The following is a 14,813-nucleotide window of genomic DNA, read 5'->3' as shown; positions in this document are numbered from 1 at the left end:
TATGTACATGGGCGAATCCGAGAAATAGTCAACCAAAATCGCAAAAAATGCATGCATTTCGAATTCTCTCATTTTTCTGTCAAAAAAAGCATAGTACAACATATTATATTATTTCATATTTCTTTTCACATTTATTTGAGACATCTGGTTTGCCCCTCCTACTACTTGAAACAAAGCTCTAAATAGCATTGGCTTTAATCACTATATCTTTTAATAAAATACAATAAGATCGCTTTAAATAAAGCAATTTTCTCAACGGAAAAAAGAGTAACGTCCGTAACGTAACGTCCCGAACGCACATATACGATTGTTTTAAAGTTAATCCAACCTTTGCAAACTTTTTATCACATTTTGTAAACTTCATTATTTTCTCTTCAAAGTATTTTTGTAGATTGTGCTCTCCATGCATTACAATTTGCGCAAATCGGTTGACTATCGAAAGTCATATCAAAATCGCCTGCCTTTTCAGTAAGGTCCGAAAATAAATTTCGAAGGCAAATACACCGATATTAACTTAAATTCAAATTTCCATCATTTTGATCGCATAAGTACTGCTATAAACCTTCAAACTTCTTACTTATAATATTTTTGTCGGCAAAAATGTGAATTGAACGAAAAATTACACTGAAGATGGCACAACGCCGAAACCGGTTTGTCTCCAAACCAAATTTGGCAAGGGATGACGGAAAATCGTTCCACATTACATCACACTCCTACCCTGTCGGAAATACCAACAACAAAAATGAGGTTAAAAGAAACGTCCGAACGTAACCTCCGCAACGCTAGGATTTGCCCATATATGTTTCAGTAAAAAGAGCTTACTTGTTTCATATCAGCCAATGGATTTTAATTTCTCGTCATGCTTGGAAGTTATAAACCTTTTATGGGGTAACTTTGGGGCTCCTGAGGTACGTCTCTCCATAATCCGATTTTGAGCAGAGCACGTTTCTATGACCAAATGAACCTATCGAACGGGAGTCTTGCTTTCTAAATCAAATTTGAAAAATAAGCCGCACCCTAATATACGTATGTATGTATATGAATATCGGCCGCTGAAGTTGAGAGTGAGTGAGACCTGGGTGCGCTTATCACACACAGCGTTTCTTGTTGCGCCTGTGTTCTATGAAATCTTATCGCCAATGCGCGCGTACTGAGATAAGAACTTCATAAAAAGCTGACGAAGCGATGTAGCAATTTTTATAAATTTTAATGCCAGAAGTGCTATTTGCGGCAAGCTGTACGTACAAATATCTATTTTTACATGTGTAATTAAATTGAATACTTAAATGCAACAGAAACTAATGTTGCGATATAAGAAAAGTGTGAAACTCTTAGAAGCAATTTCGCATAATGAAAAGCTCAATAAATCACTGGCGTTTGTGTTGCGTTTAAATAAATAAATAAATAAGTGTACTTTTTATATCTACAACAATAATGAATCGTTTATATGTAGTTACTAATTTTACGTAAATACATACTTACATACATACATACATACACATACAGCACTTGCTACAAATCCATACACGCGTTGTCACGGTGAAAGATAAACAAATCAGTAATTGCACTTATGATGAAACTAACCAAAATGCAATTTAAATCAAACATGTGTATATAAAACATATCATCTCGTAGAATAATGCAAAAAATTAAAAAAATAAAATTGGCTTTAAAAAATAAGTAGAAAATGGTTCTGGGTAATTCTAGTGTTTTTGCATTTCATGTCATGAAAAAGTAGTTTATATGTGCGTGATTTTCTGGAGTGTTTAAATAAATAAAACGACACTCCCTGCCGGAAATTTATTACAAACTAACAAATGCCGAATAAATCAAAAAGTCATAGTTATTCGTACACGAATATCACAGAAATCTACATATATCTTCAATGGTTCACTCGTAATCGAAAGCATATTCCGGTGTGTCTGCTTGCATTTCCATGCGTCATACCTTTGCTTTGTCGACTAAATATATGAGCCCTGTAAATTCCTGAATATTGTACCTATATGGCGCGAAACGGCTTGGTACGCCAAACCTTTTTTGAATGAAGGTAGAAGAGAAGTAGTGGTTTTTTTCCAAGTCCCAATTCTGTTAGTTAAAAAAAGCGTTCCTACTTAAAAAAAATCGTCGAAAATGGTATAAGAGCGGTAGTTAAAGGATCACTTTATTGCACTATTAGTGAGATGTTGCAAGGGACAATGGATCAGCCGAAGACGGAAACCACCACTATTTACAAATAGTAGCAGAAGACAGCAGTTGAAGCTTACATCTCCCAGGAGAACTTTCATACCATATTAAATTAGGCTGGTGGTTATGGCGACCACCGAAGCTGAGTGGTACGTGAGGTGCGTACTTCTTCTCCGTACTACTCAGATTCCGTTTCTGCTGTGAGCAACATCAAAAACGATTTTTTGTTTAACGGTCGCCCTCGGTAGGCCTCGGAGATCTCTTCCTGGCTGTTAAGCGGAACTTCTGATATGTTTCCTCATCATCATCCTCTAAGCTTCTGTGACATGGGGATGCTGTTTGGTATTAGGTCTCAACGCGTGAACATCCACCGGACAGCGTCCTGTCAATACCAGAATTAAGAATGGCGACTTTGTGAACCCAAGAAAATCCGATAGCTGGTCGCGGTTTACATTCGGTTGGCGTGGCATTGCAGTTGCACATGTTCTGCTTTTCGACCAGGATACCCGATTCATGGTCCAAGAGCGATCGCGAAACTAATTCGAGCTTGCCTTCCCCCAGTATCACTATGGCCTGATATCCATATAAGCCTGACTGGAAAGTATGTAATCAGCTGCCACTGAATGCGAGTGCAGGTATTCCCCTGCTGGGCTTGAGCGCCTTACCTACGATGTTGACGGGCTCTATGCTAAGCTAACTTCTTTGACAGAGTGGGATTGAGCCCAAGAGTAAAGCTGTACCCGCTTTAGCTTTCTAAACAGCGTTGTGGAGAACACAAAAAAACATTACGGGCTACTTTGCCAATTATCCTCCTGCTGCGGTAGAAAGTCACTGATGTCTTGTTCACTTTCTACTCAATATTAGGTTTCACGACAGCTTCCCATATAGAATCCATACCAAGTATTTGATCCTGTCAGTAAGATGAGTTCCGTCTTTCGAGGATTAACAGCGATTCCACCTCTTGCAGACCACTTTGTCACCAGGTCAAAGTAGATACGCTTTGCTCAACTCATAGAGAGTATCCACAAATTTACTCAGAGAGAGAGAGAGACCACCACCCTTTGGGTGGCCCCTCTTTCTCCCACTCTGAGGGCACTACCCCACTCCGCCGCGATAGTTATGTCGCAGAGCATACCATATGTACATATGCCTAATTTTTTTTTCACCCCACGCTTACCTCGGGATCTGCGTTTCGCTCCAAGAAAAAAACAGTTTAGTTTATTTAATTAAAATTCATAAGCATATAAACTACTTTCGCCTAAACAAAGTTATTGGATTACATTCACATAAATAACCTACAAATTCATGAACTTCATTGTATAATACTCAACCCGGGAAAGGTGGCTTTGATAATAACAAATGTACCTCTATCAATGAAATCGGAGCAGTTTTTTTTTTCTAAATCGTATCTAAAATTTCTTCCACAAACAGATTTGATTCAGTAGTACGTTCCACAAGAAGCAACCAGCAGAGATCGAATATCTCCTCGACATATCGCTATGCCGCTATTTACGAAAAAGGGTCCGAAATTCGGTAGAACAGATTCTGAACTTGCCGCTAACTCTTCTTCCACCGCCGCTGGCACCAACACGTACAACGACCACAACAACACATCGGCTAACGGCAAAACCAACACAATGAATGGTACCAACGCGAATTCCCGCATAGACCCATACATTCCCAAGCCTCAACTGATATTTCACTGTCAACTGGCGCACGGCAGCCCCACGGGCTTGATAACCGGCTTTGCGAGCGTACGAGAACTCTACAAGAAAATCGCCGAGTGTTATGATATACCCGTGGAAGAGATACTTTTCTGCACCCTGAATTCACACAAAGTAGATATGACAAAATTGCTGGGCGGCCAAATCGGCCTGGACGATTTTATATTCGCTCATCGAAAGGGGCGACCGAAGGAGATTGAGATTATCAAATCGGAAGATGCGCTCGGCCTTACAATAACGGATAATGGCGCCGGCTATGCATTCATCAAACGCATCAAAGAAGGTTCGGTAATTGACCGCATCGAACACATCGGCGTCGGCGATCACATCGAGAAATTGAATGAGGTAACCATGGTGGGAAAACGACATTACGAGGTGGCGCGACTGCTGAAGGATATACCCACGGGCACAACATTTACGTTGCGTTTGGTGGAACCGATGAAGAGTGGATTTCAAGGTATTGGACCGCGCACACAGTCGAGAGCGCCATCTGGTCGTGGCTACGGCAGCGGCAAGGAAACATTGCGGTTTAAGGCGAACGGCAATGTGGAGATCGAGGACAAGTTTGACGAATCTACGCAATCGGGCATTGAGGCGATCAATAATTTGCTGGAATCGTTTATGGGCATAAATGACACAGAGTTGGCGACGCAAATATGGGATCTGGGCGCAAACAAATCCAATTCAATGGACTTTGCGGAGGCTATCGATAATTCCGATTTGGAGTCGTTCGGCTTCACCGATGATTTCATTATCGAACTGTGGGGTGCTATAACGGATGCTAGACGTCGAAAGACGGCAAAGAATTAAAAATGAATTGTCCAAAAGTAGTAAGAGAGGGAATGGGGTGGATGAAAAGTGAATCAATAGGATCAAATTTAATAAATATGAAAGAACTAGATATGGAAAATTATTTGCGAAATAGTGTTGTTTGTTAATATGAAAATTAAGGTATTGTTTTCACTACTTAGGAAAATGTGGGTGGCATATCAATGTATTTATTTAAAAAAAAAACTATACTAAATGCGCATTTTGTTAGTTATACATACATACGTAGTAAATGTACTCCTATCGATATTGTTTAATGTTAATTATATTAAAAATATAATGACATTCGTGAATTCAAGAAAATCAAATTTGTACGTAAATAAGTTGTTTCTGCCAATTTATATACATATACATATACTGCATGCATATAAATATAAATATACAATATTTATTCGTTTATTCGTTTAATTATACCAGATAATTAAAATGTTTTAGAATTTAAAAGCGTATATTTACAGCTAGAAGTGAAGAGGAAGCAATGTTTAAACGGAACATGTAAAAATACAAATAAAACCCCAAATGCAATACATATTTACACTCAAACCTCTACTTATTCATTATTTTTTTCGAAAATTGTATTATTATGGTAAGTTTTCGTTTCTGCTTTTGTTTTGTGTTTTTTTTTTCTTTTAAAATGCCCAATTCTATATGCAGCTTTCGTTATTTCTTTTTTTCTTTTCGTTTCTTTCAAAAAATGCCCTTCCCCGGCGCAAAATGTGTTTGATATTACTTGTCTTGTGTCTTGTAGTTGTCTAGCTCAGGGGCTCCCAAACTTTTAAGATGATGAAACCCTTACCAAATACTTTTCATTTTATAGGACCCCACATCAAATAATTAAAAATCGAAGGCAGTTTAATTTAAATATGAATAAAAACTTTTACTAGAAATAGTATAAATATTTTAAATATTAATATGAAGAATGAATCAGCTTCACTGTCATTAATTATTGTTTTATCAGGGTTTCCAAGCTTTATTTTAACGATCATGCTTATTTTGCTTATTTCAATGTATAAAAATCTATTACGGACCTTTTCAAGGAAACGGGAAAGAAATAAACTGCTACTATTTCGTGTGTGTGAATTGTAGCGTCCAAGGAGTTTTGACATCTGATATTTTACAGCCTGCTGTCGCAGTTTTTCAATCCGAAATAATGGCAATTTCTGTTGAAAACAAGGGTGCGTTGTACTCTTCACAAGCAAATTTAAGCAAGCCATAGTAGATTAATAAATTTTTGCTTGACAATTTCTTAGAGTTTTTTTTTAGAAATGTTTACAAATAATAAGATAAAAACAGATTTGATTTTTTTTAATTCGTAACTTCAATTGCATTTCTGCTTGGATACAAAAATTTAAAACCAATGGTTTGTCTCTACGGGAAAGCATTGGTGTTATTGAAGAGATTAAAAACAATTTGTCTCAAATGGAGATTAACGAATATTTAAAAAATTAAAGTGGAAGTTCTAAGTAGCTACGAATTACCGTTGATTTTTGGCAATTTTTTTCCCCCGCAGTCCCTTCCATACAAAAAAGTTTTTCGAAAATACTTTATGCTTGAAATACAATACCGGCGAACGGCAAACTTCGCCGAATTGGGCGATGCTGTCGTTCACCGTTCGCCCAGCTATTTCGCCTACTTAAACAGAATTAGAGCGGTAGCGAAAACAGCTGATCCCATTTGGTCGCCTTTATAATTTGGGTGACCATATTTAGAAAAAACTAAACCATATTTAGAAATGAGGAAATGATAACAAATATAAATGTAAAACAAAGAAAGATTATTATAAATAATGGGTTTCAAGCCAGATTTAACGAATCCACAACTATATTTTTCAAACAACAAAAAAAAATCGTGTTCAGGTTGTTTTCTTTTAAAACTTTGAAAGCAAAAAACAAATACGGCCACCTTTAGCACGCACAGCTGTCATCGCCCAGGGAGGCGATAGAAATAAATCTATCGCCATGAAACGCCGCCAAGCGAACTTCGCATTTCGCTTTGGCTGTGTTCAATTTCATATGCTTGCGGGTGTTCTAATTTTGACAGCGCGAATTTCGCTGTGGTGAGTTCGCCGTTCGCCGGCATTGTATTTCAGCTATTATATGGAAAAAATACCTTCAACAAAAAAATTCTCAAAAATCTATGCGATATTTGACTCACTCAGAACTCGCATATTTTATACTAGAATTAAATGGGTTTCTAAAAAATCTGATTAACAAGTTGAAATTTTGCATGAAAATTTGCTGAATTTTCGCGAGTTTTGCACAAAGTTTAGAAATTATATTTTAATGTTTTTGTTGTGGAACGAACTATATTTTTATGAAAAATTGTCGGAAAAATATTGAAATAAAAATTTTTGCATATATTGTAAAAAAGCGGCTGTGCCAATACTGTTTGCCGGCCGTGTAGGTTCGGCATTCATTCCAACTACGAGTATGTTCATATTTGAAAATAGATAATTGCGTCGCAGGTCATGCTATTTATAGAACTTTTCTTTGTGAGCAACTCAAACCGACTGCCGACCGCCGTGCTTATTCAGACCAAAATTCATTTAACGGAACCCCGGTGACTTTTCTACGGAACCCTTAGCTTCCGCGGAACCCACTTTACGAAGCTCTGGTCTAGCTCACGTATCCATCGGGTTTTCAGGGCAACCTGACAAAGCTTGAAAAGGCAGAGAATGTGCCTTTCTTGCCTGACAAGAGTGTGACATTTTATGAAACAAACACAAAATTTTCTCATCGTTTGCCTTTATTATAGAATCGAACACGAAAAGAGAAAGGGGCAATCAAAAGGCAACGAAAACACCATTAGTTTCTTTTTAATTTTTAACTACATAGTATTTGGCGCGATTCATAATTGCCTCGCTTTTTTGGTGCCTGGCCAAATGTCCCGCGAAATTTCCTTACGTAGGCGTTGGCATGGCCGGGCATTTCCTCGCCAAGTTCAGTTCATTGATGCGCTTTTGCGAAAAGCTTGCAAGTAAGAAGTTATGTACGAGTACATACAATATTTTCGCGTGACTAATTTGTGTTAAATTTATGCGATGAATGGCGCAAATATGAAACTTAGCTTCTCGGACTTGTTTTTGTTTCTTGTATTTTTTCCTCGTCAGACAAATTTGCAGTGTAGTCGAAATGGTGCGAAACGTCATGGCGGTTTCCATCGGATTTTTCACTAGACAAGATTGCACACAATATCTCTACGTAGATATGTATGTACGTTCATATGTAGTATGCATACATCTGTATTCACAAGGTTACCCACTAGACTTTCGACAACTAAAAAATATTGTTGTGATCTAGATTTTTCTGAAATTCCACCAGAATGTCGCTTAGAAACAGCTCAGGAACTATTATGGTATGTATGTATGTATGTATGTATGCATATGTCCTGTAAATTAAGGTGTTTAATTTTCCAAAGAAAAAGAATTGTATTTTAAGCTCTTCAAGTAAAATCAGAAGGAATATTTTTCATTATTTCTGTTGCTTGTAAAAGTACTTGTAAATTTTCTTGAAAAATTAAATGTAGGAGCATTTTTTCTCCCTAAGCGCTACATACTGAATAAGGAAATTTTGATAGAAGGAAATTTCTTTTCCATTTCTTATGTGTCATTTTACATGAATTTTTCGTTTTTCTTGAGAGCTGCACCAAGCGAATAGAAAACTCTGCTTTTTTACGACTTCCACCAACTTTTTTGACTCCACACAGGGAGTGGTGCCAAGTTGAAAATATTATGTATGTAAGTATTTCTAAATGTGGAGTGCAATGGGGTATAGTCGTTGTGCTGCTGCGCATACAGTTACAGTTGCACGGCTATACTCAATCACGTCTCTTTGCGTCCTCGTTCGCGCACTCTGGGCAACATGAGCAATCCATGTGCGAAATGCGGTAACCAATCCGAGTGGAGCCTTGGGTCACGACAGAAAGACAGGGAGCTGCGGTGGGGCCACTCCGATTTATTCGGTTTAAGGGCTCACTGAAGTCTGGGCGTGCAATTGCTGGCTTATGCCGATGACATCCATATCATCGGTAACAAAAACCGCAAAGTCTGTTCTGCCTTTTCCCAAGTTGGATAAGGAAGCAAAGCGAATTGGTCTGGTGGTAAACGAGGACAAGAGGAAGTATCTCCTGTCATCAAACAAACAGTCAGCACATTCGCGCTTTGATACCCACGTCACGACAGTTATAATTTCGAGAAAGTAGAGAATTTCGTTTACTTGGGAACCAACATTAACACCGATAATAAGGTCAGCATGGAAATCCAACGCAGAATCACTCTTGCCAACAAGTGCTACTTTGGACTGAGTAGGCAATTCAGGAGTAAAGTCCTCTCTCGACGTACGAAAACCACACTCTATAAGTCACTCATCATGCCCGTGCTGGTATATGGCGCAGAAGCATGGACAATGACAACATCCGATTAGGCGGCTCTTGGAGTAATCGAGAGAAAGATTTTGCGGAAGATTTACGGGCCTTTACGCGTTGGCGACGGCGAGTACCGCAGACGATGGAACGATGAGCTGTATGAGCTTTACAACGCCATGGACATAGTGCAGCGAATTAATATACAGCGACTCCGCTGGCTTGGTCATGTCGTTCGAATAGACACCGACGCTCCAGCTCTGAAAGTATTCAACTCGGAACCCGCTGGTGGAAGCAGAGGAAGAGGAAGGCCCCCACTCAGATGGAAAGACCAGATGCAGAAGGACTAGGCTTCGCTTGGCATTTCCAATTGGCGCCAGTTAGCATAGAAAAGAAACGACTGGCGTGCTTTGTTGAACTCGGCCAAAATCGCTAAGGCGGTTACAGCGCCAAATAAGAAGAAGAAGAAGAAGAAGATTTCTAAATGTGTTGCAACAACAAGGAAAATACAAATCTATCGGCATAAGTTTAATGCTTCTTTTAAAAATTCAACATATTTTTACTATTTTATATCGGTTAAACTCGTTGCCTTTTAACTATAGAAAAAATATGAGCAGGCTTTAATGATTAAAGTCCAATTTCAATGAGAACGGCATCCCGGTTAAAGTCAACTTTAAATAACTTTATCTTCAAAGGACGTTGTAAAAATAAATTTCTGAAAGTGTGCTCTTAAAATTTCAACTATCAAAACTTTACATATTTCTAACTTAAACAATATTTTCATTTCATTTGGAAAATCTGTTTCGATCTCTTTAAACTGAAATATGAATAAGTTAAGAATTCCAGTTTGTTAACTAATAACAGGCATTCATCACATGCATACAAAGATGAATTCCCCCAACCGGCTCAATTAGTACTTTTCCAATTTCATAATAGCTTCTAAGGCCAAAGTGGCTCAGTAATAGGTTTAGTCACATCTGTTTTAACTTGGAATACAAACAAAATTATGGTATTTCCAAATTTTTTAAGAACAGAAACACATCCAATCCATACATATGTATGTATGTACGGGTTGTTCTACAAATGAGAGATAAACTAAGAGCCAACATAATCTAGGGATGTCGGAAAAACATCGAAATTTTTCCATTCGATGTATAAATAGTCCAATTTGACATCTGTAGTACATTGAAACATCATTCCAATTGTGTAAAAAAGAGAAAAGACTTTGACCAAATAATTGAAATGGCTCCAAAACGTTCCGTTAGAAACATAATTAGCTCAGTTGCAGTAATTTATTTCTAACTTTGTACAATTTTGCTAATAACATATTTTTTTGTGAAACATTATCTGAAAAATCCTATGCAAATCTATGCATCGATGGTCCTACCTTTACCCTGTCAGTTCTTCAGCTTTGAAATTACCATCAATTTTCCGGTATATCCGGCAACCATACATGTGAGTAGAATTCTACGTAGATTTGTATGTTCTCGTTCAAAAAGCTACGGCATTCAGCGGGGGGCTTCACTATGTGTGAGTCGAAAGCTTTGCTTCAAGCGTTAAATTTTTTATATATTTTCTTGTCACTTTTTTACATAAAAATAATTACGGGCGCACGATATTTTGACAGGTTTATAGCATTATTGTTTTTTTTTTTTTTTATTTTAATTTTTTATTTTATTTTTTTTTTTTTTTTTTTAATAAAAATATAGTTCCTTCTTTGACAGAACTCGTGTAAATTCAAATTTCAAGCTTTGTTCAATATTAAAAAAAAAATTCAACAAACGTTTGTGAATATTTTAGGTGAATGGAGCGCTGATTGCCTGAAAAGGTGGGTATCTTGGGATATACATATAACGCAAGCGAAATTTTTTCACTTTTTTTTTTGATGCAGAAACGCATCTAGATGCTCTAGGAATATTTCTGCATCAAAAATAAAATTTTGAAAAAAATGTCGCTTACGTTATTTTTTATTTTCGGTTAGGTCTCGATATGTTTTGTACAGTTCTGCACATAAAATAAGTTTGGCAATTTTTTGTTGAATTTGGTAGCTTTTTCCGGTGATTTTGATAAAAAATAAAAAATGTTGTGGCAACACTGATTCTTAATATTTACGTGTGGTTTTAAAATATACGAAATCTGCAATTCTGTATTCGTTGTATTTATTAAATACTTTCGTATAAGTACTAATGCAGAAACATTTTTTTTTTTAATTCGTACAATATACGAATATTTTAAGTTCTGTTTTTTTTGCGTTTGTTTTGTAGCTTTTTATTGTTGTTGTTTTATTGTTGCATATAGAACATTGACTCATGATCTCCATGCAATGGCTTATCAGAAAAATATCAAACACTGGTGCGCGTGCACTGCAACGCGTACATATCGAGCCCTAACCGCCAAAATAACGTAAGCGACATTTTTTTCAAAATTTTATTTTTAATGCAGAAATGCATCTAGATGCTCTAGGAATATTTCTGCATCAAAAAGAAAATTTTGAAAAAAATGTCGCTTACGTTATTTTGGTGGTAAGGGCTCGATATGACCAGCATTCGAGACACCGAGAATAAATAATCGAAAACAAATATTTATTATGTTTGACCGCAATACAAATTGCCTGATGGTTTTCGTTTGGTATGACTAAAGCTCATTCTTATTTATTTTCTTTCATTAAAATAAATTCTTTTTTCAGATTGATCCTGATTTCGTCTGCTTATTCGAAACCAGAAATGAGGCCCTTGATATCCTAATTTCTTTTTGCAATTTACTTTTGGATAATAGTGTTTGTTTTTTGATGTTGGTCGGAAACTGGCCTCAAACGCAGGCCATGCTGAATGGTAGCGTGCACGGCTAACCACTACACCACAGCGGCCTCCAATTGGAATACAAATTAAAAATCGTTAATATTTGTTTAATTTTAAACTGTATGAATTGTACTCCAGTGTGAAAGAGAATCAACAATATTTTAATTTGGTAACACAAATTCACCATAAAACTATGGGCGTATGAATAGTGCATTTATCTGCCTATACCCGTATTTATACCCGAGCGCACCTGTGTACAGGGTATTTTATAACTTTGGTCGCTTAACGGTTGTTTGTAACAGCCTAAAGGAATCGAGATAGATATAGACAAATGTATACACAAATGATCGGAATGAAATTGAGATATCTCAACGAAATTTGGAATACAGGTTGCCCTTCACCCAAGGTAGGTTGCTATTGAAAATGGGCGCAATCGGACATAACCACGCCACCTTCTCATACAACGGTATTTTCGAAAAATGCAAAAACTATGATGTTTCAGTAAATATGGGATCTAAGTTGTTGAAAATTAGTATGTGAAGTAGAATCTTGGTACAAAATAATATTGTTACGAAATTTTTGGAAAAGGGGCGTGACCCCGCCCACTTATGATGAAATACTATTATCTTAGTAACCGCTTCACTAATCCTAACCAAACTCGGTACGAGTCTTGCTTAGGGTCTAGCTAAGAAATTTGTTGAAAATCTTCGAAATCGGGCAACAACCACGCCCACCTACCATTTAACGTAAATTTACAGAAATACGAAAACTGCGATAAATCAGTAACGCCTGAAGCTAGTTGACTCAAAATCGATTATTACAATGACCACTGAGCTGAAAATTAGATTATTATAAACTTTTGGATTTTGGGCATGGCGCCGCCCACTTATGCCAACAAATGTGTATCTCGGTAACCGATGTATCAATTTCTACTAAACTTGGTGTATTTAATAACCTTTGTTCGAAAAAGCAATTCGTTGAAAATTATTCAAATCGTACTACAATTTCACCGGTTTCCCATATAACGGTAATTTTTGGATATACGAAAACTCTGATAACTGAAGACGTTAATTTACTCCAAGTTCATACTTACAACAATCTCTTAACAATAAATAAGAATGTTATAGACGTTTAGGTAGTTTAAAGAAAGTTGGAACGACAATAGTTGATACCTTCTTTACTTGTTTTCAATTAAAACTAAGCTGTCCTGTACACGTTTTCGGATATTTTAAACAAGTTTGAAAATATTTCATTTTTTATTTACAGATGGAAAGTATACGTACGGTGACCATCCGTCGTTTATTTTAAAGGACCGTCCTTTATTTTAACCCCCTGTCCTTTATAATTTTTTTCAAAATAAAGGACGCCTTTTGTCCTTTATTTCTTAAACTGTCCTTTAAATCCGCTCTGCAGAGGTAAATCTTTAAACACAGAATAAGAAAAATGAAAACCTTCGCCAGTTTGTTTCGCACTTACGGGTTTCTATTTAATCTGTAATCTTTGTACAATCTATAAAGCACAGGGAAAGTTGTGCCCAGGATCGTGTTGCTCGCTGAGTTTCCGGTTCCACTGAAAGAGAACAATAAACCACTGCTGCACAGTGGTTCAAAACTGGAATTTAGTGTTCGTAATTCACTGGAAAAGGTTTTTTCTTAACAGCGGTCGTCCGTCGGCAGGCAATGCCAAACCTCCGAGTGTATTTCTGCCATGAAAAACAGCTTCTCATAAAAATACAATCGCCGTTCGGAGTCGGCGTAAAACTGTAGGTCCCTCCGCTTTGTGTGACAACATCAAGGCGCACGCCACAAATCGGAGGAGAAGCTCGGCCAAACACTAACATATTGTGTAAACGCTGATCTAGTTTATTATTATTATTATTATAATTCACTGGAGCCTTCATTTTTCACTTAATTTGATCAATTTTTATTTTTTTTTTTTTAATGAAAGCTTACAGTTACCAAGTTGAGCCTGATTTCTGAATTTTTATTTGATTGTTTATATTTAATTTTTTAGTGCAAAGTGCAGAAAAAGTAGCAAGTTTGAAGGAAATTTATTCTCCAGTTCCAGTTAATAAATGTTACTTAACAAAAACTAGTTGAAAACAATTGTATCGTTCTCCCAAAACAAAAAAAAAATACACAAAATAAAATTTTGAAATGTTATAAAAAATGTTCACCAAAATAAATATTTTTGTTTTGGTTTATAGTAAAAATTGGTTGAAAAATGAAGGCTTCGGTGGAATATGAACATTATATTTCAATTTTGAACCACTTTGTGCCGGCTTCGTCGTGCAGTATGAATTATGGTAAACGCATTTTGGTAGCAAAGGATGGCGAAGTCCTTAAAAAGGATTTGGCTTCATTTTTCGCTGCGTCAGGGGAACTTGTTCAGTTAAATAATAAAATTAACTAGTAAATATTTGATTTAAATTACGATATGGTTAAGGTACTTTTATCATACAAGTTTTATGTACGTATTCGCAAATTAATTTGAAAAAATGTCCTTTATTTTACGTTGGTTAATATGGTCACCGTAAGTATACGCATACTCACAGACCTATAAAAACCATAGCTCAAATGATAACACAACACTTTCATTTTATTTTTAGTTCATTAATGTTAAGCGTTTTTTCAAAACATTTTGCTAAACACAAACGCTTAAAATTTACGATCAAAATAGAATAAGAATGTTGTGTGATAACTCGTACTATGTTTTTTACAGTGTGACATATGAAGGCAACAACCGCAGATTTTACGAAAATAATTTCGTTAAATATACGAATTTTTGTGCATTTTACAAAACTTTCTTAAAAAAAAAAAACAAAGAAATCATACGAAATTCTTTAGTAAATAGTACGAATGCATTCGTAAAATATTGTTACGATTATCCTCGAAACCTTGAGGGATTACCCAAATATACT

General features: G+C 36.3%; 3 protein-coding genes across 7 annotated transcripts in view; 2 read left to right on the top strand and 1 right to left on the bottom strand.

The window, feature by feature from the left end:
* Positions 1–14,813, bottom strand: part of LOC118743389 (PDZ domain-containing protein GIPC3-like) — a 169,779-nt gene that overhangs the window by 35,457 nt on the left and 119,509 nt on the right. The gene's annotated exons all lie outside the window — the stretch shown is intronic.
* The window catches only part of LOC118743392 (polyadenylate-binding protein 2), a 95,561-nt gene that overhangs the window by 58,828 nt on the left and 21,920 nt on the right, over positions 1–14,813 (top strand). The window lies entirely within an intron of this gene.
* On the top strand, positions 1,135–5,271 carry LOC118743391 (PDZ domain-containing protein GIPC3-like). 2 transcript variants are annotated; one of them, XM_036476027.1, is made up of 2 exons: positions 1,135–1,237; positions 3,616–5,271. In XM_036476027.1, the coding sequence occupies exon 2, from the start codon at positions 3,684–3,686 to the stop codon at positions 4,716–4,718; it is 1,035 nt and encodes a 344-aa protein (XP_036331920.1). In that variant the 5' UTR covers positions 1,135–1,237; positions 3,616–3,683; the 3' UTR covers positions 4,719–5,271. The 2 variants fall into 2 exon arrangements, with proteins under 2 accessions (XP_036331920.1, XP_036331921.1); XM_036476028.1 differs by lacking the exon at positions 1,135–1,237 and adding an exon at positions 1,264–1,375.

Source organism: Rhagoletis pomonella, unplaced genomic scaffold (assembly GCF_013731165.1).
Source record: "Rhagoletis pomonella isolate Grant_MI unplaced genomic scaffold, Rhpom_1.0 Rhpom_scaffold_00007, whole genome shotgun sequence".
Lineage (NCBI taxonomy): Eukaryota > Metazoa > Arthropoda > Insecta > Diptera > Tephritidae > Rhagoletis > Rhagoletis pomonella.
Note: the sequence above shows the minus strand (reverse complement) of the source record. Positions and strands in the feature narration are given on the sequence as shown.

Coding starts and splice junctions, on each gene's coding strand:
- LOC118743391 (XM_036476027.1), top strand. CDS start 3,684: ATGCCGCTATTTACGAAAAAGGGTCCGAAATTCGGTAGAACAGATTCT.